The following is a 27,493-nucleotide window of genomic DNA, read 5'->3' as shown; positions in this document are numbered from 1 at the left end:
AGTCATTGCCGATGTACTTAGACGCTGTTTTAAGTTTCAGGCTAGTACATGCGTGTGATGATGGACAGTGTTGAGTTATCCACTGTGATAGTATTAAGGGACTCCTTGAGATTACTCGGGAGTGAGTTTTTCCGAAAGAATTCGGTGAAACGGACGTACTGGAAACGCCGTCATAAGGGCGAGTGAGATCAAGCGTGCCGCACACGCGGGCGCAACAATACTGTCGAGGCGAGCCGCTGTCGGCTCTTGTGCCGCTGTTGGCTCTTGTGCCGCTGTCGGCATCCTTTGTACTCGCGAGTACGGAATGTGGAGTTGCTTTTCTTCCCGGACAGCTGATGTGAAAGGATTCTGCTGTCAATATTTATGTTTTATTTTATCTGCTGTATATTATTTTCTTGTTTAGCGTTAATTGGACATGACGAGAATATTAATTATGAAAAGGTTACATAAATATGTGTATTCTATGTAATTAATTATTAGTTTGCGTATTTTGATATACCTGTTTTTTATGACCATGTACTCTGATCAAATTTGCAAATAGTATTCCATTTCTTATAGTGTTACGAATTTTAATGATTTTGGAATAGCTAAACCGTTTTCTATGTTTTCTATGAATTTTGATATGTTGTCAACCTGTTTTATTTTGTGCAAGATGACAGAGTGGAATAAGATTAGGAGTTTCTCCACTCAATTATTATTGTCTACAAATTGGTTTATGGTTAATTAGACGAATGCTAAATTTTTTTGAGCATATGCATTTCCGCTGTTTCTTTTTTGGGACATTTTCTGAGTCTTTTTACGTTACACGAACATCCTCAGACAATGTGGGGCACGTGTAACGCCGGAAATGCATATCCTCCTATTTCCATCTATTGTACTATTATTTTTTTCCTTGTTTTGTTACCTCAAGATATGACATTTCTGTCTCTTTATATATTGTAATAGCTTTACTGTTTGGATATATATATATATTTATGCATTTATGTCGATGTATAATTGGTTTGTTTCGTAAATATTATTTGTATTTTTACGCTGGGTCTTGCCTAGGGAAAACTGCTATCGAACGATTACGTCGATAGGTCGTGTGAAGAATCAAAGTGTGTAGGATCTTTGGTAGTGTTAACTCTGCCGCGTGGAGCGCGGGCTGGGCAGTTGGAGTCTGGCGGGAGTAGCGAGTGGAGCAGGTGTGTTGTGTGACGCTCCCGCGAGTTGCCGCGCTTTCGGGGTTTGGCAGCATGTAATTGTGCTCGACTCGCGATGATAGTTTCTGACATGGTGTCGCGGACGGGAAGCATTAGCTGGCGCACATCAAGAGCCCGTTTCGCCTGGTGACCGTGTCGAGAAGAAGGCGCGCCAACATCCAGCTTCTGCAGCAGCGACGGCCGACAATGAGTGACTGTCGCCACCTCCTCGATCGACGGCTTCAAACCTTCAATCAACCAACAAGGAAGACTAAAAGCACGTAAAGTTTCAGAACTGTATGGCAGACCTCAGCTTTTCAAATTGTTCCATTTGCCTCGCAAAATTACAGCAACTTAGCATGAACCTTTGTTGCTCATTGTCCCAATTGCATTGCCAAGCAGGGTCCCTTCCTTTTCCGAAATGAACCCGAGTGTCGTTGAAATTCAAACGCCAGCATAATTCCATTTCACTGCTTTAATTTCAAAGTTCAATTCAAGCATTAGCTGGCTACAATAGTTAGATTACACAAGCACAAATTAAGAGTGCGAGTTTTGTTACCGTATTTTAGCTTACCTGTGACTGCAGCTCAGCTTGGTACGTACTAAATTTTACTATTGTTAATAGTTCAGAATCATTTAATTCAAGTTCAAAGTTAAATCTCTTGTTTCTAAATTGCGTAGAGTCAAGTTGCTTTTGAAATGATTGTTGAGGTAGTCCAAGACTAACCGTATTTTACTGGATTTCGATGTGCTTCAGAAAGAAAGCTCACTATTAACTTCAGTCACTAAATTAACTTTCGATTTTCCGGTTTTATTAATTCTTTTGCTAAATTAAGTCAGAGTGTAGCGAAATTTATTACTTCTGACAAACTTTCAGTTTTCACACTACACGTGTCAACCTTCAGTTGCCACGCTTCTAGTGTTAATTATATGTGTAATAACCTTTCTTTTTCAGTTACTATAGTAATTGTCCTTAGGACTGGCGACCGTGATTTCCCCCAAATCTCAAATATCTAATTACCGCTAGTTAATTGTTAACGTAACGGCCGCACATTTACTTTCTTTATTATCTTTACCCCTTTTCAAAATTAATTTCCACCAGTTTCATTTGCATTTTTCCTTTCATTTAGATGTAACCCTTTCCTTCCTCTTTACCGACAGATTGACTTCGGTGACGATTGCTTTTCCCAAATTTCCATTAGGTACACGCGGTTTAATTTTTCACTGTCATTAAGGTCGATAAGTGAGGGGGAGGTTACACACTCCATACCATAACATTGGATGATACGCCACTACGGCGATGACGAATACACGCATCCAATGTGCGTTCACCGCGATGTCGCCAAACACGGTTGCTGTAAACAGAACCTGGATTCATCCGAAAAAATGACGTTTTGCCATTCGTGCACCCAGGTTCGTCGTTGAGTACAGCATCGCAGACTCTCCTATCTGTGATGCAGCGTCAAGGGTAACCGCAGCCATGGTCTCCGAGCTGATAGTCCGTGCTGCTGCAAACGTCGTCGAACTGTTGCTACAGATGGGTGTTGTCTTTCAAACGTCCCCATCTTTTGACTCAGGGTTCGAGACGTGGCTGCACGATCCGCTACAGCCATGCGGATAAGATGCCTGTCATCTCGGCTGCTAGTGATACGATGCCGTTGGGATCCAGCACGGTGTTCCGTATTACCCTCCCGAACCCATCGATTCCATATTCTGCTAACAGTCATTGGAAATCTACCAACGCGAGCAGCAATGTCGCGAAACGATAAACCGCAATCGCGATACGCTTCAATCCGACCTTTATCAACGTCGGAAAGGTGATGGTACGCATTTCTCCTCCTTACACGACGCATCACAACAACGTTTCAACAGGCAACGCCGGTCAACTGCTGTATGTGTATGAGAAATCGGTTGGAAACTTTCCTCATGTCAGCACGTTGTAGGTGTCACCAGCGGCGCCAACCTTGTGTGAATGCTCTGAAAAGCTAATCATTTGCATATCAGAGCATCTTCTTCCTGTCAGTTAAATTTCGCGTCTGTAGCACTTCACCTTCGTGGTGTAGCAATTTTAACGGCCATTAGTGTAGAAAATGACAATCGATAAATAAACCCACAGCAACCGGAGCACCAACATGCAGAAAAAAACGCTACGAACTTGTGTACCAATACTAAATACCACAAAAATGCAGGTCGCATCAATAGAAATCCCAAAACATCTCCCAGACCGAGTTTATGTTAAAATATACCTGTCTTTGATGATGGAGTGTCGATTTATCTTTTTGAAATTGTATATTTCAGTTTCATTAAGTACGTTCAAGAGTCATGCTTTAGGCACCCTGTGCCACGTTCTTTAGTACTTACGTATACTACTGATGTGGCATTCATTCCAAAGCCAGTTTAGCTCCTGTAATCGCTTGCTAATGCTCGTTATATGTGATGGCAAAAATTTAATCATGTTTCTCCGAAAGAAACATTTGACGCAGTCTGATCGTTTACATTTACATGCCGTTGATTTTTGGAATTTATTAGTTTCTACAGGTGCATCTACTTCCTTACTCCGCAATCCACCTGACGGTGTTTGGCGGAGTGTACCTTGATTACCTCTATCAGTTCTCCCTTCTATTACAGTCTCGTATTGTCGTCGAAAGAAACATTGTCGGTATGCCTCTGTGTGGGCTCTAAGCTCTCTGATATTATCCTCATGGTCTCTTCGCGAGATGTACGTAGGAGCGAGCAATATACTCCTTGACTCCTCGGTCAAGGTATGTTCTCGAAACTTCAACAAAAGCCCGTACCGAGCTACTGAGCGTCTCTCTTGTAGAGTTTTCCACTGGAGTTTATCTGTCATCTTCGTAAGGCTTTCGCGATTACTAAATGATCCTGTAGCGAAGTGCGCTGCTCTCCGTTGGATCCTCTCTATCTCTTCTATCAACCCTATCTGGTACGGATCCCACACCGGTGAGCAGTATTCAAGCAGTGGGCAAACAAGTGTACTGTAAACTTCTTCCTTGACTGCATTTCTTTAGTATTCTTCCAATGAATCTCAGTCTTGCATCTGCTTTACTGACGATTAATTTTATGTGGTCCTTCCATTTTAAATCACTCCTAATGCCTACTTCCAGATAATTTATGGAATTAACTGCTTCCAGTTGCTGACGTGCTATATTGTAAATATATGTTAAAGGATCTTTCTTTCTATGTATTCGCTGCACATTACACTTGTCTACATTGAGATTCAATTGCCATTCCGTGCACCATGCGTCAATTCGTTGCAGATCCTCCTGCATTTCAGTACAGTTTTCCATTGTTGCAACCTCTCGATACACTACAGCATCATCCACAAAAAGCCTCAGTGAACATCCGATGTTATTTACAAGGTCATTTATATACAGGGCGTTACAAAAAGGTACGGCCAAACTTTCAGGAAACATTCCTCACACACAAAGAAAGAAAATATGTTATGTGGACATGTGTCCGGAAACGCTTACTTTCCATGTTAGAGCTCATGTTATCACTTCTCTTCAAATCACATTAATCATGGAATGGAAACACACAGCAACAGAACGTACCATCGTGACTTCAAACACTTTGTTACAGGCAATGTTCAAAATGTCCTCCCTTAGGGAGGAAACATGAATCCACCCTCCGTCGCATGGAATCCCTGATGAACTGATGCAGCCCTGGAGAGTGGCATATTGTATCTCAGCCGTCCACAATACGAGCACGAAGAGTTTCTACATTTGGTACCGGGGTTGCGTAGGCAAGAGCTTTCAAACGCCCCCATAAATGAAAGTCAAGAGGGTTGAGGTCAGGAGAGCGTGGAGCCAATTGAATTGGTCTGCCTCTACCAATCCATCGGTAACCGAATCTGTTGTTGAGAAGCGTACGAACAGTTCGACTGAAATTTGCAGGAGCTCCATCGTGCATGAACCACATGTTGTGTCGTACTTGTAAAGCCACATGTTCTAGCAGCACAGGCAGAGTATCCCGTTTGAAATTATGATAACGTGCTTCATTGAGCGTAGGTGGAAGAAACTAAAATGAGCTCTAACATGGAAATTTAGCGTTTCCGGACACATGACCACATAACATCTTTTCTTCATTTGTGTGTGAGGAATGTTTCCTGAAAGTTTGGCCGTACCTTTTTGTAACACCCTGTATATATTGTGAATAGCAACGGTGCTACGACGCTTGCCTGCGGTGCACTTGAAATCACTCTCACTTCGGAAGACTTCTCTCCATTGAGAATGACATGTTGCGTTTAGGTGTCATTTCAGTTTACAGTCTGAATGCTACGCTATTTTAACACCAGATTTTCCTAAGTAATTCAACAGTTCTGTTTCCTGTGTTGACAGGGGCGTGCTGCTGCAGGGCCGTGAGCGCTATGAGGAGGCGATGCAGAGCCTGCGGCTGGCCATCCAGTACCGACCAACGCTGGCAGGTGGGTCGCCGTCTGTTGCCTACACTTACCGTCATTTACGGACTATAAGACCCACCTTAATTTTCAAGCAATATTTTAAATAAAAATTTTGCCGCTTTTATTATTAGATTGCAAAACCAGACTAAAAAAGAAAATTATGATCATAACATGTACGCTTTTACGACCGTTGTCAGTTTTAACTAATGAAGACATGATTAGACGCCTCTGCAGGGAGGATATGTCGGTTTTGGTACGACGACTGGAGGGTCTACATAAGAAGAAAGCTCAACAACTTCGTACGCTCACTTTTTTGCTACGTTGCCATGAGACCGGGACAATTCTAAGGTTTTTTAAGGTGAGAAGACTGTTTCACTCGGCGTAGACATGGAGGTGACGATGCTACGGGAGTGGAATCATCAAACACGTCGAGGACTGGCGGTAACTAGAAGCCGACTGTTAAATCTCGATTTATTTATTGGTAATGCAATGCAGTTTTGTGATTGGCAGAAGGTGGACAGGCTAACATTTAGATCTATGGAACTGAGTGCAGAAGTGTCTTATAATAGGTAGAAGAAGAAGTTCGAGAATATACAGAAGGGCAGGCACGAAACATCAGTTACAGATGATTCCCGTGTGGTTATTAATTTGTTGGGAAGGAATTACCTAAGGAAAAAATTTGTGTTCTCTCTAAAGGAGGAAATTTTGCAATTACTCTATCAAAGGCTCCCGCGGAGGATATTGTAGCTAATATAGAGGCGGTGATTCATCGGTTATCACCACATTCTGCTGATGAAATCAGGATGGAAACGACCAAGATACTACGTAAAACTAAGTCGCCTATCAGTAATTCGTCTCGAGGAGAAAGGAACCAGGATGGAAACGACCAAGATACTACGTAAAACTAAGTCGCCTATCAGTAATTCGTCTCGAGGAGAAAGGAACGCGTTCCGGGAGATTAATGCGGACAGGAATATTATTGCACTTACTGCTAATAAGAGTAATGCTAGCCGACCGCTGTGCGGCGGGCGAAGGTTCGAATCCTGCCTCGGCCAAGGATGTGTGTGATGCCCTTAGGTTAGTGAGGTTTAAGTAGTTCTAAGTCTAGCGGACTGATGACCTCAGATGTTAAGTACCATGGTGCTTACAGCCATTTGAAGCTTTTGAAGGGTAATGCTACCGTTGTGATGAAGAGTGAGAACCACCATAGGAAGATCAGTTACCTTTTGGATTGTAACATTTATAAGAAGCTTCAAAAATATCTTGCAACGGAAATGTTAGGAGCTACCAATCCATCAAAAAAAAAAATATATAAAAAAAGTCTTACCCTTCCTACAGAGGATAAAAAATATGTATGCAAAACGGAAGCTTACCCTCCTAGAGTATATGGACTACCGAAGATACGTATGCCTATCGTCCCATTGAGACCGACTGCGAGTGCTATTGAATCGCCTACTCAGGAGTTCGCTAGATATATCGCCTCCTTGATACAACCGCATATTGGTAAAACTGATTATCACTTCAAAAATCCTATCCACTTTATCAAAAAATTAAAGGAGATTACTGTCAGCCCATGTGATATCCTCGTCAGCTTTGATGTGGTATCCCTGTTTATCTGTTAACGAAGCTCTTTCATATATAGCTGATATGTTTCCCGCTGATATGGTAGCTCTGTTTTCACATTGCCTGTCCACGACTTATTTCCAGTATGATAGTGAATTTTACGAACAAACCGAAGGAGTGGCCATGGGCAGCTGTTGCTAATCCATTCATGGAATTTTCTGAACAGCAGGCACTGCAGTCTGCCAGTAAAAGGCCTTTAAAGTGGTATCGGTATGTGGATGACACTTTTGTCGTATGGAATCACGGTGAAGAGGAATTGTATGGTTTCTTGGTGCACCTAAATAGTATTAATCGAAAGATACAATTTATTATGGAGAAAGAGACTAGTGGACAACTCAATTTTTTGGATGTATCAATTAAACGGGCTGAGGAGTATAGGGCATAAAGGGTATAGAATAGGTAAGCACACGGACCGTTACCTCCATAAGGGTTCGAACCATCATCCCAGGCAGAAGAAAGGTGTCATTAAAACATTGGTGGACAGAGCTAATAAGATCTGTGAATCAGTTTATTTCGAAGATGAGCTAAACCATTTAAGAAAACTGGATACGCTGACCACGAGTTAGGTCGGGCACTGCATTCCAGAAGAAAAGTGTCTGGCAATATTCAGCAACAACAACTGTCAGCTGGAAAAGTTTTTCTTCCATTTATTTGCAATATTACGGACCGTACTGGGAAAGTTCTGGCCAAGTTACAAGTGGAAACAATATTTAGACCTACCAAGAAGATCAGTAAGAACGGCGAGAGACGCTCGGCACCGCTTAGCAACTTCTGGGGTTTATGAAATTCCGTGTAGCTGTGGGAAGGTTTATATTGGAACAACGAAAAGGAGTGTCAATACCCGATCAACCGAACACAAGAGGAACTGCTGACTGGGACATACCGACAAATCAGCTGCAGTGGAACGTGTTTTTAAAGAGGGTGATCATGAAATAAAATTTACTGATACGAGCGTGGTAGTCAGGACATCGCATTATTATGAACGCATGTAAAGAGAAGCTATAGAGATTCAGAAACACCACCATAATTTTAATAGAGAAGGGGAAGGTTTGAAGTAAAATAAGATATGGCGGTCGACTTCGCACCAATGAAGTGACAATCGATTACCTTCAATCCTGAATAATGACGTTAGCCAGAGATAGACTTACAGTCCGCCCCATGTCACGTATGGTGGTGTCCTGTATGCGCTCTATGGAAACGGGACCTCCACGGCCTGGTAGCCAGTCGTTGACTCACCACGGAAGATGTTTTGACACTGTACCACACAACCGGCTTGTGGAATATCGTCTCAGTTATGTGACTGGATTTGTGATTTCCGTCAGAGAGATCACAGTTCGTAGTAACTGACGGAAAGTCATCGATTAAAACAGAAGTGATACCTGGCATTCCCCAAGGTAGTGTAATAGCCCTTTTGCTGTTTCTTGTCTATATAAACGATTTGGGAGAAAGTCTGAGCAGCGTCTTACATTGTTTGCAGATGACTCTGTCGTTTATCGACTAATAAAGTCACCAGAAGATTTAAAAAAATTGCAAAACGATTTAGGAAAGATATCTGAATGGTGCAAAAATTGGCAGTTGACCCTAAATAACGAAAAGTGTGAGGTCATCCACATGAGTGCTGAAAGGAACTCGTTAAACTTCGGTTACACGATAAATATGTCTAATGTAAAAGCCGTAAATTCAACTAAATACCTAGGTATTACAATTACGAATAACTTAAGTTGGAAGGAACACATAGAAAATGTTGTGGGTAAGGCTAACCAAAGACTGCGTTTTATTGGGAAGACACTTGGAAAATAAAACAGATCTACTAAGGAGACTGCCTACACTACGATTGTCCGTCCTCTTTTAGAATACTGCTGCCCAGTGTGGGACCCTTACCAAATAGGACTGACGGATTACATCGAAAAAGTTCAAAGAAGGGCAGCACGTTTTGTATTATCGCGAAATATGGGAGAGAGAGTCACATAAATGATACAGGGTTTGGGCTACATATCATTAAAAGAAAGGCATTTTTCGTTGCGACTGAACTTTCTCACAAAATTCCAATCACCGACTTTCTTCTCCGAATGCGAAAATATTTTGGTGACACCGACCTACACAGGGAGAAACGATCACCACGATAAAATAATGGAAATAAGAGCTCGTACGGAAAAAATATAGGTGTTCGTTCTTTCCGCGCTATATACGAGATTGGAATAATAGAGAATTGTGAAGGTGGTTCGATAAACCCTCTGCCAGGCACTTAAATGTGATTTGCAGTGTATCCTTGCAAATGTAGATGTTGCCCGCAGTTGACAACGAAACGTCAGGAAGAAGAAGTTTTACATGCCGACCACGACCTCTCATCCCGGAAGTTTTAACTAAAGAAAATTCTTAGTTCATAAAACCGAACTGACCTTCAAAAAACGTAAAAATCGTCATCTGAACTTTCTTCTTCTTCTTCTTCTTCTTCTTCTTCTTCTTCTTCTTCTTCTTCCACTTCGTCGTCATCGATGTCCTTTTCGTATGAAAGACGGCCTTCTCTGCCTTCGAGAGCATTACTTGTGCCGCACTTCTTGAAAGATTTACTATATTTGAAACATTTTTCTAATAAGTCAAGTGCCATTTTGACAGTGGCCTAGAATTCAATACGTCATCTTGTAGTTTTGGCCATACAGCATTCAGTCCTCTATTTGCACGTTTAGTCTTCCTAACTTTTCCCATTTCTTGTTTACTAACCCGCCAGAACCCTTTTTTTCTTTTGGTGGGCGGCCGAAATGCCTTACACCTGCTCTGTTTTCGTGTTCTTCTGCATATGCTGTTACTTTCAATTTATAGCCCGCATCGTAGGAATGCCTTTTATTTTTTCCATTAAGAAACTAGCTACTGAGAAAAATATTGTATTGTTATCGATAACGCAAATCAGTTTCAGTTCAAGTTCACTGGCACCGTAGACTGCCACACATCACAGGCTAGATAGAGTTCTGATGGCGGGGCGGGATGGAGAGTGTTATAAGCTTGTGAATCCCCGCAACTAATGTTCGTGGCAGCGGTGCATTGCTGCTGCCGGTTGAATCCAATGTTGCCAGTTAGAGACAGGTTTCCCGCGGCATTGAATGTATTGACATTTTTCAAATCGTCGTGAATTTTGAGTCGAATATTGGGCTTTTTTGTGTTAATTTCGAGTAAAGACTCACCTTAATTTTGGAGGTAATGTAGCGAAGAAAAATTGCGTCTTATAGTCTGTAAAATACGGTAACGCTCCGTAGCCTCTTGTACGGAGCATCTCCAAATAAAGGGGCCTGCAGAGTAGCTCAACGACACTGGCATATTATCTATAAAGACGCAAGGCCATCAAACCCAAGCTATATCGATCCTTAACAATTACTGGTTCCCACTTTTACTCTGATCCCTTAGTGCCATTTTTCGAATAAATAACGTACTGAATAGTCTCATATAGAGGGTTTTTCAGGAGGAATAATAACACCGAATAGCTACCTCTCGCAACGAGCTTTGATTTTATGCCTTGGGATCTACTTGTGAATAATCACAGGGATGATCAGTTGTAAAGACCAGCTCTGTTATTGTTTGTGGTTTGGCCGGCTCACGCACGTGCACTGGAGACACCCGTATGCCATTCGTTTATTCATACACACTTTAATTAATGATGAGCCGAGTATGAATCAACAAAATAAATGTAGCGCAAAGAATAGTGCCTTTTGGATGAAATTATTTTTTGTGAACAGCACGCCAGTGTATTAACATGTTAATGTCTTATGCAGTTCGATAACACCATTTTAACAATTGTGAGGTGGTAGACTGTAATTGTAAGTAAATGAGCTCAGCATCCTCATAATTAGAACAATTTCAGACTTTACGGTATATTGATAATTTTTACTTATGGACCGTCTGACAGAAACTAAATAAAACACAATTTTAGTGCCATACACGTTTCGCCCTTATTTTCTGCAAGGCATCTTCAGTGGCAGGTTACTTTAACGATTTTCTACATACCACGCTACACGCAACCTGCCATTGATGATGTTTTGCAGAAAATAAAGGCGAAACGCGTATGACACTCAAATTGTGTTTTATTCAGTTGCTGTCAGACTGTCCATAAGTAAAAATTATCAGTATACAGTTATATTACAAGCAACTGAGGAAGACAGGACTACATAAGTTGAAGATGTCAATTTCAGACATCTTGTATATGACGGAGATTGGGAATAGGCGGTGAATTTGTTGCGTATGAATTATTGTAAAATCTTTTATACAAATTTCTATTTTATTAAAAATTTCAGTTATCTTCCTAGCTGTCATACCAGCAGACAAATTACTTATTAACTGTTTTCTGACTAACTTTACAATCTGACAATCGAATGGTAATCTTGTCTAAACAGTCTGCAATCACATGTGAGGGGCGGGGTTTGGAAGGATGTAACATTCGATTCCAGTCATACGTACTCCAAAAAGAAACATGCAACAGTTCAACTATTGCTGGATCATTAACGGATCATGAGGACATTCAGAGAGAGTTAGCCTGAGATATGCGGATGCCCACTTGATTGTACCAAGTTTTCTTCAGTAACACAAGACAGGGGTTAGCATATATTGGATGATTCTTATTGACGTTTGCAAGCCCCAGAAGAGACGTAGTTGACACGGAGACAAGTAATTTGGTACAAGACAAATAGGCCCGCAAATTCGGGAAATACCTCGAAAACATATGGCAAGTGTTGAACATGTGACGTCACCAGGTGACGTATCTCCATGCACTTGCAGCGATTGGGACCATCGGTCTGTAGTACCTGATCATTCAAATCCAAGTAACTAATTGAAGTCGGTGTGGTCCCGGACCTAGGTGCGCGGTTTCGGCAGGAATAATTTTATTTGCATTGCGTTAGACAACTTTTTATTTACATTGAGGTAAGATTGAGGTAAAATTATTCCTTTATTTACCAGTGTCGCGGTTTCCGCTGGTTTATTGCAACGTGCAGGACAGCAAAAACCTAAGGTATTGCGTCATTATGAGTACAGGCTTCCGAAATGCGTCGCTGTGAGGACAATAAATCTGTAACTTCTGTGTTCACGATGGTTCATATTTACAAAAGTTGCAGAAATTTGCATCGTTTGTGTGGCTGAAATATTGCCGCGCCTCTCTCAACCATCACTTCATGTACGCGCTCGAAAATATCCACCGTGCTTGGGATCGCCGCTGAAAGCGCGCGACGACCTACGTCACCTGGTAACGTACATATTCAATATTTGTCACCCACTTTTGGGTTATTTCCCTATGTTTGCGGCCCCATGTGTCTCATATTAAATCACTTGTCCCATAGTCATCTACGTAGTTTCGGGATTTTTTAAACCTCAATAAGAATCAGCTTGTATGTTTGAAATACATTTACGGCTGAACTGTTTGATACACAAATCGAAATAGTTATTTACTTACGGTGACCACAATACCAACATTGCTTACGTAAGCTTCAATCATGCTCCTGATACTGGCGCGTGCTTAAAATGGGCCACATGGCGGCAGTGTGTCAAAAATTTCTATCACTCGACATTGTTGTCGAGGTCTTCAATCCGACGAATGATTTCATGGAGCTCTCCATGCTACTCTATCCTGTGCAAGCCTCTCATCTCTCAGTAACTGCTGCAACCTACACCCTTCTGAATTATGTTACTGTATTCATCTCTTGGTCTCTCCCTATGATTTTCGATATTAACAAATGTCTCTTCTCCAGAAACGCTTTTCTTGCCATTGCCTGCATTTTATATCCTCTCTAATTTGGCCATCATCAGTAATTTTGCCGCCCAAATAGCAAAGCTCATCTACTGTTTCCTAATATAATTCCCTCAGAGCCACGAGATTTAATTTTACTACATTCCATTATCCTTGTTTTACTTCTGTTGATGTTCATCTCATATCTTACGTTCAAGGCCGGGTCCTTTCCGTTCAGCTGACCTTCCAAGTCCTTTGCTGTCTCTGGCAGAATTACATTGACATCGGCAAACGTCAGAGCTTTTATTTCTCCTCTGTGAAATTTTATTCCTACTCCAAATTTTTCGTTGGGTATCCTTTACAGCTTTTTCAATGTACAGATTGAATAACGTCGGGAAGAAGCTACAGCCCGACTCACTCCCTCTTATGCCCCTCAACTCTTATAACTGTGCAAGTTGTAAATAGTTATTCGCTCACTGTATTTTGACCCTGCTACCTTCAAAATTTCAAACAGAGTATTCCACTAAACATTGTCGAAAGCTTTGTCTGAGTCTACAAATGCTATTAACGTAGATTTGGATTTCCTTAACCTGTCTTCTAACGTAAGTCGCAGGTGAAGCATTGCCTGGTGTGCTCTTACATTTCTCCGAAATCCAGACTGATCCTTCCTGAGGTAGGTTTTGTGGTGTCACCGCCAGACACCACACTTGCTAGGTGGTAGCCTTTAAATCGGCCGCGGCCCGTTAGTATACGTCGGACCCGCGTGTCACCAATATCAGTGATTGCAGACCGAGCGCCGCCACACGGCAGGTCTAGAGAGACGTCCTAGCACTCGCCCCAGTTGTACAGCCGACTTTTCTAGCGATGGTTCACTGACAAATTACGCTCTCAATTGCCGAGACGATAGTTAGCATAGCCTTCAGCTACGTCATTTGCTACGACCTAGCAAGGCGCCATTACCAGTTACTATTGATGCTGTAAAACATGTACCGTCAAGAGCAATGTTCACCATTTATGGATTAAAGTTAAGTATTCCAGCAGTTACGTACGTTTTTTGTTAGTCTCATTTCCTTGACCTGTTCCAGACCTCACGCCAGCCTGCGTGAGCTAAAACGCGTGCCTTTCGGCTTCCACTCATAATGGGTTGGCTGTCTTGCCAATCCACAACAGGTTTCAATCAGTTTTCCTTTCTTCTGCAAATAGTTTGTGTTATTAATTTGCAAAGATGATTTATCAGACTTACAGTTCGGTGATTTTTACACCTGTCAGTAGCCTTCGTATTAGGAACTAGAATTATTAAATTCTTCTTCAAGTCTGACGAAAAGTTTTTGTAATGGCTGGCTATCAGTGGTTGTTACGGAATGTCATCTACTCCTGGGGCCTTGTTTCGACGTAGGACTTTCAGTGTTCCGTCAAATTCTTCTCGCAGTATCATATATCTCATCTCCTCTTCATCTACGTCATCTTCCGTTTGTAAATTAATGCCTCCATCTCTCTTGTGTAGATTCTCTAAGTACTCCTTCCACCTTTCAGCTTTCCCTTCTTTGCTTAGGATTGGATTCCCATCTGAGCTCTTGATATTCATACACCCGCTTCTCTTTTCCAAAAGGACTCTTGAATGTTCCTGTAGGCCATATTTATCTTTCCCTAGTGAAATACGCTTCTAAATCCATGTATCTCAAGGCATTCCTGCTTAGCTCTTTTGCACTTCCTGTCAATCTCATTTTTTTAGACATTGGTGTTTCCTTTCGCCTGCTTCATTTGCTGCATTTTTATACTTTTTCATTCATGGATTTCTACGAGGGCTTTTCTTTATACTAATTTGATCTTCTGCTGTCTTCAGTGTTTCATCTCTTGAAGCTACCCAGTCGCCTTCTGCTGTATTCTCTTCCCCTGTTCTAGTCAACCGTTGCCTAATGCTCCTTCTGAAGCACCCTCTGTCTATTTCAATTTATCCATGTTCCTTCTCGTTAATTTCAAACCTTTTCTCAATTCCTCTGGTGTTAATCTACTTTTCATAGCCAATAAACTGTGGCCGGAATCCATATGTCCCCTGGACACGTCTTGAAATCTTGATCCGAAATGTCTTACCATTATAAAATCAATGTGAAACCTTCAGGTATCTCCATGTTTCTTAACACGTATACGTTTTTCTTTCATTATTCTTAAACCAAGTGTTAGAAATAATTAAATTATGTTCTGTGCAAAATTCTACCAGGTGACTTCCTCTTTCAGTCCTGTCAATAGTCCACATACACCTACTATTTTTCTTCTCTTCGTTTTCCAGCTGTCGTCTTCAAATCCGCCATCACAATTAAATTTTCATCTCCTTATCTATCTAAATAATTTCCCTTATCTCATCCTACATTTCTTCGATCTTTTCTTGATGTGTGGAGCTATTGACACACAAACTTGTCCTGTGGTAGGTATGGTCTTTGTGTATATCTTGGCTACGATAAAGCATTCATTATGCTTTTCATACTAATTTATCTGCGTTCCAGTTTTCTTGTTTTCATAAAACCCAGTCCTGCATTATCTCCATTTGATTTTGTGTATATAACATTCTATTCACCTGACTGGAAATCCTGTTCCTCTTGCCACCGGACTTCAGTAATTCCGATTAAATCTAACTTCAGCCTATCCATTTCTCTTTTTAAATTTTCTAACCTACCTGCTCGATTAAGGGATCTAACATTCCACGCTCCTCTCTGTAGAACGCCAGTTTGTGTCTCTTGATGACAACATCCTCCTGGGTAGTTCCCGTTCCGAGATCTGAATGGGAGACTATTTTATCTCATGATTATTTTACCCGAGAAGACTCCATCATAATTTAACCACACAGTAGGAAATGAATGCCCAGGGTTTCTAATTCCTGCTTGCTTTCAGTCGTTCACAGTACCAGATCATCAAGGCCCTTTTGGTTAATGTTACAAGTCCAGATCAGTCAGTCATCCAGACTGTTGCCCCTGCAGTTATTCAAAAGCCTACTGTTCCTCTTCAGGAACCACACGTTTTTCTGGGATCTGAACAGATACTCCTTCGTTGTCGTTGCACCTAAGGTATGGCTGTCTGTATCGCTGGGTCATGCTAGACACTTCCCCGATGGCAAGGTCCATGGTTCACACAACAGTTTACAAAATCTAATGTATTTTATCTACACAATCCCCCAGTGTAAAATTGAAATCTGTGTGAACAGATCCGGGTAATTATTCTGGTAAAAATGATACTACATTAAGTTCAGAAGCTCAGGTAAATGGCGGTAAGGTTACAAATGAGCGATAATTTCTTAGTATTTTCGAGTTCAAACCTGCTTCTGTGCGTCAGTCAGCCTAGTGAACAATGAAGTCGGTATGCACTTCAGCTAAAGCTATCTAACACCTGGTAGTTGGACGCACCGTTCATAATTCACAGAAATTAAATTTCATTAAAATCTGATTCAAATACATGGATAATTTGAAAATCATTATCCTCCGATAAACAGAGTGAAGTAAACGGCTGAAATACTAATCACAGGACTAATCAAGCAGGTACAAAGCGCGGCACTAAAGCTACCGAGGCATGAACAAATCCCAGTTTAAGACTTGCACTCACTCGCAAAATAGGCGCCGAAACTGGTCAAATCAATTGATTCATCGGAACTAAACATCATCACGGAGCAATTCTATCTAATTACGCGAGAAAATTTAACATAATTCTGAATTATAAACGCTTTGTTCTAAAACTCACAGCGGAGCTTGCCAAAAGCGTTCGTTACTCGTGAAGTTCAGAACGCTAGTGTCGCATCCGCTGTGTGTCCCCGTGAGCCTCAAACTCTCTGTGGGTGGGGAGGAAAGGCATTCTGCCGCTACCTGTGGTTTACACATGGGTAGGTGACTATTTATTCCCCGTATCTCTCAACGTCTCTTAAGACTGAAAGAAATGGCATTGGTACCCCACACTCACGGAACTACAGTGTTTACTTGCTCAGATGGAGCGGGCCGGAGTGGCCGTGCGGTTCTAGGCGCTGCAGTCTGGAGCCGACCGACCGCTACGGTCGCAGGTTCGAATCCTGCCTCGGGCATGGATGTGTGTGATGTCCTTAGGTTAGTTAGGTTTAATTAGTTCTAAGTTCTAGGCGACTGATGGCCCCAGAAGTTAAGTCGCATAGTGCTCAGAGCCATTTTTGCTCAGATGGAAAGCCTTTGAAAGATGGTTACAATCCTGTTTATTTAGTCCACTCTCATACGGAAGGGAATGGAATGAAGCAAGACGGGCGACAAGTGGTTAGGAAAGAAAGATACCTGGAAACGTTTGCGATCAAGTTACAGCAGTCCAAAAATTAAAAGTAACTAATTTCTGCCAACAAATAGCAGCAAAATTTGCACACTGGCACCATGAAAGCAATAAATATTGTCTCCTTTCAGTATGTTTCAGGAAGTCACCACCTACTTCGAATTAAACATTCCATTTAGCATGTGTTCGATTATTATTGTACAGTAGTTGTTCAAACAAGTTAAATGATTAATAGTCATCAAAGACTTGCTGCTCTGGTAAATTCCGTGTAATGATTTAGTTCAAAGTTGATGTAACTCTTCAGGCATTCCCGGCGATCTAATGACATCCTGGGTTGTCTGGTGTTCTGCCGTATATCAGCGTCGTACTTGAAGCAGTCTCAGGTCACACCTGATGAAGGTTACGAGCTACGTTACCGAAATATCGTGCAAGTGCGATGCTGGTTCAAAGTTAATTTTCGTAATTCAGTACATTTTCGAATTATCTTAGCAGCACCATGTTAGCTCTTCTGAGGTCTTCTTGGAGTTCTTTAATGACGTCAACACTCTCCGTAATCCCAATGATAAATTCGTCTCTTGTGTGTTCCTTTTCCTATGTTCCACAAAGGCAAAGATCAAAAGGAGGAAAGTTGAGGAATCTTGGTGGCCAAGAAACGTTATCATTTCTACCGATCCATCTCCAAGGGAATGTTAGGTTCAGATGAGGTGTGATCTGGTGCAGCGGGCCCCTCATGATGGAACAACATAACCACCAAAGGAACCTCTTCCAGTAACAATGGGGGCTTGTTTTGAAGAAAGTTAGAAAACGTGTCTCCACAAAGGCATGAAGGTTTTCCTCACAACACCGTTGTTAGTTTCAAGTGTTATTGATACAGCCAGAGTGAAAGTGGATTCATCAGTAAATATTATAAATGGAACTAATCGATGAGTTCCAATCAGCGTAGGACAGATTTCCAATCATTTTCCTGCATCATGTTCTGGGTGTTAAGCCTGCTGAAAATGATAAGCATGAAGGCCGTGCAGACGCAGTATCCGCCACATTCATGTATGTGGAACGTTGTTCATACACGCATAAATTCAACGTGTGCATGCTGAAGGACTACGGTCTTCCAACTGAACAAGGTGTTCTACTTCATCTACACTTTATTCGTTTGCAAGTTAAGACGACACATGATTGCTAAGCGCTGCACTAGTCCCCTACTGTATAGTAAAAACATGAGTAACAAATACTTGGTGGTCAACAAATCGTCTACCACGTTTTCTAAAAAAAAGCGCCATCGTCGATTATATTAAGAAACACCTGCACAAATACCAGAACTTGTAAATACACTCAAAGACAAAAAAAGACACATCGTGAAAGAATTACTCGAATGGGACGGAAGTCGGTAGGTGTGATGCAGATGTAGAGATAACCATATGATAACAATTTCAGAAAAAATAGGTCACTTATTCAGGAGAAAGTGTTTCATAAATCGAGCAAATCAATAACGCTTTGACCATCTCTTTCCCTTAAGCAAGCAGTTATTCGGCTTGGCATTGATGGATAGAGTTGTTGGGCGTCCTCTTGAAGGATATCGCGCTACATTCTGTCAAATTGGTGCGTTAGTTTGTCAAAATTACGAGCTGGATGAGGGGCCCTACCATAATCCCCCAAACGGTCTTAAATGGGTAAAGATCCAGCGACACTGGTAGCCAAGGTAGGGTTTGGGAAGCACGAAGACAAGCAGTAGAAACTCTCGTCCTGCGTGTCGGGAATTATTTTGCCGAAATGTAAGGCAACAAAGAGAGACACAGAATATCGTCGCCGTACTTCTGTGCTGTAAGAATGCCTTGGATGACAACCAACGGGGTCCAGCTACCAAAAGAAATGGCACGGCAGAGCGTTCGTTCTGGTCGTTAGGCCGTATGGCGGATGACAGATTGGTATGCCACCACTGTCCAGGGCGTCGGCAAACACGTCTTCGTTGGTTACTGGAGCCAGGAATATCATTGCCTGGAGTAGAACTGTCTTCAGTGATGAGCCCTGCTTCGATCTGAGCCCCGATGACCAATGAAGACACCCAGACAGAGGTGGGGTATTAACCTGACTGTCCAATCGCCATACGGCCCGACTATGAGCGGTGATAGTCTCTGGTGCCATTTCCTTTCACTGATGGACCCCTTTGGTTGCCACCCGAGGCCCTTTACAGAAAAGCAGTACATCGACGACATTCCACGCCCCGTTGTGTTGCCCTTCATGACAACCCATCCTGAGCTTACATTTCAAGAAGATAATAACCGCTGGCACATGGCCCTCGTTTCTACCGCTTGTCTGCCTAGGCGTGCAAGGTCGCCAGACCCCTCCCCAATTGAGAAGATCTGGAGCATTACGGGCAGGGCTGTCCATCCGTCTCATGTTTTTGACAATCTAACCCGCCAGTTGGACAGAATTTGGCATGATATCCATCAGGAGGACGTCTGACAACAAAATTTATCAATGCCAAGCCTAATGACTGCTCGCGTAAGGGCCAGAGGTGGACCAACGCGTTACTGTCTTGCTCAGTTTGTGAAGCTCTTTCTCTTAAATAAATCATCCAATATTTCTGAAATTTTCACGTTTGTTTATCTACAGACATACATCATATTTGCGCTCCTTGCCGCCATTGGATAAGCAACTGCCAGCAGAAAGTCGTATACTCCTAGCTCACTTATTTGTTACATAGTTTAATTCTTAATTTCTTTGCGTGTTTTTGGTACTTGCATTGTGTAATTCATAAATTTCGGGCGTATTATAGTATTTGAGAGTTGTAGCATCGCATTTTAGTACCTGAATAGTGCAAAATCGCGTAGTCTCCTTCCGCCGCCGAGCAGTGTGTCAGCAGTGCGCAAGTAGCAGCATTACTGCATTTATTAGGAAATCTTGTATTTTAATAACCGTTTAAATTTTGTGTCGATTTGTTTGTGCTCTCTGAAGATTAGTTCAGACGTTCTTTGCACAACAGTTTTTAGCATGGATAGGGACTGCAACTGCTGTGTTAGGATGCAGGCTGAGTTGGCATCTCTTCGCTCCCAGCATCAGGAATTGTTGGCTTCGGTCACACAGCTTGAGGCTGTTGCCAATGGGCATCACTGTGGCGGTCCGGATGGGGGTTTGTCGGGGACGGCCAGCTCGTCCCACGCATCCCCTGATCGGACTACGACTGTGGCTGCCCGGGATACGGCCCACATTGAGGCTGATCCCTTACCTGTGGTAGAGTGGGAGGTCGCCTCGAGGTGTAGCAGGGGGCGAAAGACATTCCGGAGGGCTGAACAAAAAGCCTCTCCAGTTTGTCTGAAGAGCCGGTTTCAGGCTCTGTCTCAGGCTGATACTGATCTTCGGCCGGACATGGCTGTTTGTCCCGTTCCAGAGGTTGCCCCTCAGTCTGCAAGATCCGGGCGGTCGCATAGGGTGGGCTTACTGGTAGTTGGTAGCTCCAACGTCAGGCGCGTAATGGGGCCCCTTAGGGATATGGCAGCAAGAGAGGGGAAGAAAACCAATGTGCACTCCGTGTGCATACCGGGGGGAGTCATTCCAGATGTGGAAAGGGTCCTTCCGGATGCCATGAAAGGTACAGGGTGCACCCATCTGCAGGTGGTCGCTCATGTCGGCACCAATGATGTGTGTCGCTATGGATCGGAGGAAATCCTCTCTGGCTTCCGGCGGCTATCTGATTTGGTGAAGACTGCCAGTCTTGCTAGCGGGCTGAAAGCAGAGCTCACCATCTGCAGCATCGTCGACAGGACTGACTGCGGACCTTTGGTGCAGAGCCGAGTGGAGGGTCTGAATCAGAGGCTGAGACGGTTCTGCGGCCGTGTAGGCTCCAGATTCCTCGACTTGCGCCATAGGGTGGTGGGGTTTCGGGTTCCGCTGGAAAGGTCAGGAGTCCACTACACGCAGCAAGCGGCTACACGGGTAGCAGGGGTTGTGTGGCGTGGACTGGGCGGTTTTTTAGGTTAGATGGCCTCGGGCAAGTACAGAAAGGGAAACAGCCTCAAAGGGTGCGGGGCAAAGTCAGGACATGCGGGGACCAAGCAGCAATCGGTATTATAATTCCAGAATGAGATTTTCACTCTGCAGTGGAGTGTGCGCTGACATGAAACTTCCTGGCAGATTAAAACTGTGTGCCCGACCGAGACTCGAACTCGGGACTTTTGCCTTTCGCGGGCAAGTGCTCTACCAACTGAGCTACCGAAGCACGACCCACGCCCGGTACTCACAGCTTTACTTCTGCCAGTATCTCGTCTCCTACCTTCCAAACATTACAGAAGCTCTCCTGCGAATCTTGCAGAACTAGCACTCCTGAAAAAAAGGATACTGTGGAGACATGGCTTAGCCACAGCCTGGGGGAGGTTTCCAGAATGAGATTTTCACTCTGCAGCGGAGTGTGCGCTGATATGAAACTTCCTGGCAGATTAAAACTGGCAGAAGTAAAACTGTGAGTACCGGGCGTGAGTCGTGCTTCGGTTGCTCAGTTGGTAGAGCACTTGCCCGCGAAAGGCAAAGGTCCTGAGTTCGAGTCTCGGTCGGGCACACAGTTTTAATCCGTGGTATTATAATTGTAAACTGTCGAAGCTGCATTGGTAAAGTACCGGAAATTCAAGCGCTGATAGAAAGCACCGAAGCTGAAATCGTTATAGGTACAGAAAGCTGGCTGAAGCCAGAGATAAATTTTGCCGAAATTTTTATAAAGGCACAGACGGTGTTTAGATAGAATAGATTGCACGCAACTGGTGGTGGCGTGTTTGTCGCTGTTAGTAGCAGTTTATCCTGTAGTGAAGTAGAAGTGGATAGTTCCTGTGAATTATTATGGGTGGAGGTTACACTCAACAACCGAGCTAGGTTAATAATTGGCTCCTTTTACCGACCTCCCGACTCAGCAGCATTAGTGGCAGAACAACTGAGAGAAACTTAGGAATACATTTCACATAAATTTTCTCAGCATGTTATAGTCTTAGGTGGAGATTTTAATTTACCAGATACAGACTGGGACACTCAGATGTTTAGGACGGGTGGTAGAGACAGAGCATCGAGTGACATTATACTGAGTGCACTATCCGAAAATTACGTCGAGCAATTGAACAGAGAACCGACTCGTGGAGATAACATCTTCGACCTACTGATAACAAACAGACCCGAACTTTTCGACTCTGTAAGTGCAGAACAGGGAATCAGTGATCATAAGGCCGTTGCAGCATCCCTGAATATGGAAGTTAATAGGAATATAAAAAAAGGGATGAAGGTTTATCTGTTTAGCAAGAGTAATAGAAGCCAGATTTCAGACTACCTAACAGATCAAAACGAAAATTTCTCTTCTGACACTGACAATGTTGAGTGTTTATGGAAAAAGTTCAAGGCAATCGTAAAATGCGTTTTAGACAGGTACGTGCCGAGTAAAACTGTGAGGGACGGGAAAAACCCACCGTGGTTCAACAACAAAGTTAGGAAACTACTGCGAAATCAAAGAGAGCTTCACCCCAAGTTTAAACGCAGCCAAAACCTCTCGGACAAACAGGAGCTAAACGATGTCAAAGTTAGCGTAAGGAGGGCTATGCGTGAAGCGATCAGTGAATTCGAAAGTAAAATTCTATGTACCGACTTGCCAGAAAATCCTAGGAAGTTCTGGTCTTACGTTAGATCAGTAAGTGGCTCGAAACAGCATATCCAGACACTCCGGGATGACGATGGCATTGAAACAGAGGATGACACGCGTAAAGCTGAAATACTAAACACCTTTTTCCAAAGCTGTTTCACAGAGGAAGACCGCACTGCAGTTCCTTCTCTAAATCCTCGCACAAACGAAAAAACGGCTGACATCGAAATAACTGTCCAAGGAATAGAAAAGCAACTGGAATCATTCAACAGAGGAAAGTCCACTGGACCTGACGGGATACCAATTCGATTCTACACAGAGTACGCGAAAGAACTTGCCCCCCTTCTAACAGCCGTGTACCGCAAGTCTCTTGAGGAGCGGAAAGTTCCAAATGATTAGAAAAGAGCACAGGTAGTCCCAGTCTCCAAGATGGGTCGTCGAGCAGATGCGCAAAGCTATAGACCTATATCTCTGACGTCGATCTATTGTAGAATTTTAGAACATGTTTTTTTGCTCGAGTATCATGTTTTTGGGAACCCAGAATCTACTCTGTGGGAATCAACATGGATTCCGGAAACAGCGATCGTGTGAGACCCAACTCGCTTTATTTGTTCATGAGACCCAGAAAATATTAGATACAGGCTCCCAGGTAGATGCTATTTTCCTTGACTTCCGGAAGGCGTTCGATACAGTTCCGCAGTGTCGCCTGATAGACAAAGTAAGAGCCTACGGAATATCAGACCAGCTGTGTGGCTGGATTGAAGAGTTTTTAGCAAACAGAACACAACATGTTGTTATCAATGGAGAGACGTCTACAGACGTTAAAGCAACCTCTGGCGAGCCACAGGGGAGTGTTATGGGACCATTGCTTTTCATAATATATATAAATGACCTAGCAGATAGTGTCGGAGGTTCCATGCGGCTTTTCGCGGATGATGCTGCAGTATACAGAGAAGTTGCAACATTAGAAAATTGTAGCGAAATGCAGGAAGACATGCAGCGGATAGGCACTTGGTGCAGGGAGTGGCAACTGACCCTTAACATAGACAAATGTAATGTATTGCGAATACATAGAAACAAGGATCCTTTATTGTATGATCATATGATAGCGGAACAAACACTGGTAGCAGTTACTTCTGTAAAATATCTGGGAGTATGCGTGCGGAACCATTTGAAGTGGAATGATCATATAAAATTAATTGTTGGTAAGGCGGGTACCAGGTTGAGATTCATTGGGAGAGTCCATCAACAAAGGAGGTGGCTTACAAAACTCTCGTTCGACCTATACTTGAGTATTGCTCATCAGTGTGGGATCCGTACCAGATCGGGTTGACGGAGGAGATAGAGAAGATCCAAAGAAGAGCGGCGCTTTTCGTCACAGGGTTATTTGGTAACCGTGATAGCGTTACGGAGATGTTTAGCAAACTCAAGTGACAGACTCTGCAAGAGAGGCGCTCTGGATCGCGGTGCAGCTTGCTCGCCAGGTTTCGAGAGGGTGCGTTTCTGGATGAGGTATCGAATATATTGCTTCCCCCTACCTATACCTCCCGAGGAGATCACGAATGTAAAATTAGACAGATTCGAGCGCGCACGGAGGCTTTCAGACAGTCGTTCTTCCCGCGAACCATACGCGACTGGAACAGAAAAGGGAGGTAATGACAGTGGCACGTAAAGTGCCCTCCGCCACACACACACCGTTGGGTGGCTTTCGGAGTATAAATGTAGATGTAGATGTACCGATTTTAGTCCCATTCGGATGATACCTTCGTGGTGGGTGTCTGTGGTTTCTTTCTTTCTATCTTTCTCCTTTCTTTCTTAGAGTGTAGTTAATACGTGCGTTAATAAGAAACGTCCAACAAATAACGATCATTAATCAGTGTCGAAAAATTCGCTTATTTAAACTCGTGCACAATTTCAAAACTCGAATACAAAATGTCAGTTGATAAATAAGTGCATAGCAACTGGAGTACCAACAAGCGATATGAAAACTTACTTCTGAAACCAACATTATCTGAATAAGCAATGATATCTGGACACATTTAAATGAATTTTTTTATCCTAATTAGTCTATATTACCATCTAACAAAATTCTTCCTTTTTTCTCTAGAAACATCCGCTTCATTTAATCTCCAATTATTCACTTATAATGGTCTATTATGGAACTAATTCATTAAACTCTTTTTGCCAAGAATTGATCCATTGTTCATGCTTGCCTCGAGACTGTCCATTAAAATGGGGTTTGGGGTAATAATTTTGTCTGTTGTCACTTTCATTCGATTCATACGGCACAATAAAGAAAGAGTGTTGCAGCGTATGGCGTTGCCATCAGGCGCAGGTTGGGGGGTTATGTACGTAATCTTTCACAGCAATAAAAATGTTCTTCCACTGGCTTGTCACCCGCTTTAAAATGAAAGGGATCGAAATAGACTGTTGTTGCAAATAAAGAAACACGCCATTCCTCCACTTCGCACGTTATGACGAAGCCACGGACTTTGAAAGTCATAGCAGTAATGAACTAAGTCTGAATATACTTAAATGTATTTTTCTTGATATTACAGTATTAAATCACTGTATCCAGTCATCGAAGCCATTTTTCTATAAAATTCTACTAGTAGAAGATCTCTTCATACTGGTAAAAAAGTTAATATTTTGGTGTATACTGCGTGGGCCTCCTGTCAGAATATGCCATTTTCTAGTACTACTGGATCAGCTCACTTCAGTTCTAATACATTTATTTGACTCCCTGCTTCAACAATCCCTTGATAAGGGAATAGATGTTAGCTGTGAATGATGAAGAGCGGAATATCGCAGGAAAGGAAGTCGTTCACAGGTAAAAGAAGTCTACTAGGCCAAACAGAAATCTGAATTTGAGGGGTAATTTTCTTTGATGAACAGCATTGTATTGTAGGGGCTCTTTCAATGCAGTGAAAACCAGAAAAGAAGGTAATCGAAGCATCTGACATGTGCCACGGAAGGATATTTAAATTTAGGTTAGCTGAATAAGGAGTGAGGGGGCTATGTGAAAAATCGTCGAAGGAGGAAACATACACTATCCATCAAAAGCATCTGGACACATTTAGTGGACATTAATGTGGCGTGTGCCTACTCTTCCCCTTATGACGGGTTGAACTCCGTTGAGGACACTTTCAATGAGGAGTCTGAATGTTTGTGGAGAAATCCCTACCCATTTTTCCTCAAGAGCCGAGACCAGAGATGGTGGTGACGTTGGGCGCTGAGATCTGGAGCAAAGTAGATATTCTAACTCATCCCAAAGGTGTTCCACGGGTTTCTGGACGGGCCTCATGGCAGGGTCAGTCCATTTCAGGAGTTATCGTCCACAAATCACTGCCTCACAAATGCTGCTTTATGACAGGGGACGTGCATTGTCAAACTAACAGAAGCAGTCATCCTCCCCAAACTATTCCTCTACTGCACGCAGTACACAATGCTGTACAATGTGTTCATATCCATCCACGTTCTCCCGGCGTTCACCAAACCCAGACCCTTCTATCTAATTGCCCAAGCGTATAGCTTGCTTCATCAGTCCAACTCACTCGGTGAGCCGTGCGTGGCTCGCGCTCTTATTTTACATCCACTATTTTTCGTGTTGCCACCACATTATGTTAGTTTCAATTACTGTTGCATCTAAGGTGCTGCTTTGTCTGCCTGTCAGTGGCAGCAGCAGCGCCTATCGATATAGCCCTCACGTGTTATCTTTGCTGGACTACTATTACTTCCTGGTTGTCGTCTGTCTTGGAGTGAATTGGAACGTGCCAGTCGTGGAGTTGGAACGCGACACTAGTTCAGTCGGGTTGGAGCAGCAGTGAGGCCTGGATATCCATGGCTCTCTTGACCATTGCCGTCATGCACCACTTGAGCCGGGGACGGTCGTCTTGGGTAGTCGGTCGGTCGTCCTACCGAACGACGTGAATTAGCTCGCCGATCGTTTATGGGTTGGCTATGAGTGTGTATCATCGATTCCTTATACGTCTTCGTCATTGCACAGCCACTGCTAAGTGTTGTTCAAGTCTTCGTCCAAGTGTTTGTCACACTGTGTGTGTTGGTGGTGTCATTTCCACTGACAACTTTTTTTAAAGTCGGCGTACTGGCAGTGAGTCAGTCTATTGGAGCGGATCAGCAAGCAAGTCTCCGTGCGTCGCAGTCGGCCGGGCCTGCTGGCGGTCTCTATGCAGTGTCGGAGCATGTGGAGGCTGTTCCGAGTGATACGAGGTTCATGGCTCATCGACAAATGACATGAAAGTTGAGTTGTGTGATTTCAGTACCGAAGCCACGTCTGTTCATTTTGCCTCCTTGGTTGGTGGTTCGCTGTTGGCGGTATTCCTGGGAGCAACAGCGAGTATTCGACTATGTGAAGATTTAGCCACTATGTGGTGGAATTTACTATATTTGTTGGTTTAAAATTCAAGTGCAACAGCGGAATTTTCTGCTTTGTGGCCGTTAGTGTTAAGGTTACCTACGCTGGTCGCTGATGTAAATTCGGACAGTGACCTTTATTCACCTGTTGTCGCTGTCCAACATAGTGTGTAGTTTTTGACAGCTTAATGTATTTTTGGTTGTGGCTGGCTATGTCTGTAAAGTTTTGGCTGTGGAATTCTCGTGTAGTGGTCGATGCCTAGCAAGTCGTCTTGTCGGTGGGTCCCTGACTGCCCGCATCTCGTGGTCGT

At 43.1% G+C, this 27,493-nt stretch overlaps 1 protein-coding gene across 1 annotated transcript in view; it reads left to right on the top strand.

Annotated features, from left to right (window-relative positions):
* Nucleotides 1–27,493, top strand: part of LOC126416907 (protein O-mannosyl-transferase TMTC2-like) — a 297,814-nt gene that overhangs the window by 209,961 nt on the left and 60,360 nt on the right. The window contains exon 3 of the mRNA XM_050084790.1: nt 5,537–5,622. Within this exon, the coding sequence (XP_049940747.1) occupies nt 5,537–5,622 (86 nt within the window). The remainder of the gene's footprint in view (nt 1–5,536; nt 5,623–27,493) is intronic.

This window comes from Schistocerca serialis, chromosome 8, assembly GCF_023864345.2.
Source record: "Schistocerca serialis cubense isolate TAMUIC-IGC-003099 chromosome 8, iqSchSeri2.2, whole genome shotgun sequence".
Taxonomy (NCBI): domain Eukaryota; kingdom Metazoa; phylum Arthropoda; class Insecta; order Orthoptera; family Acrididae; genus Schistocerca; species Schistocerca serialis.
This window is presented reverse-complemented; position numbering and strand designations above follow the sequence as displayed.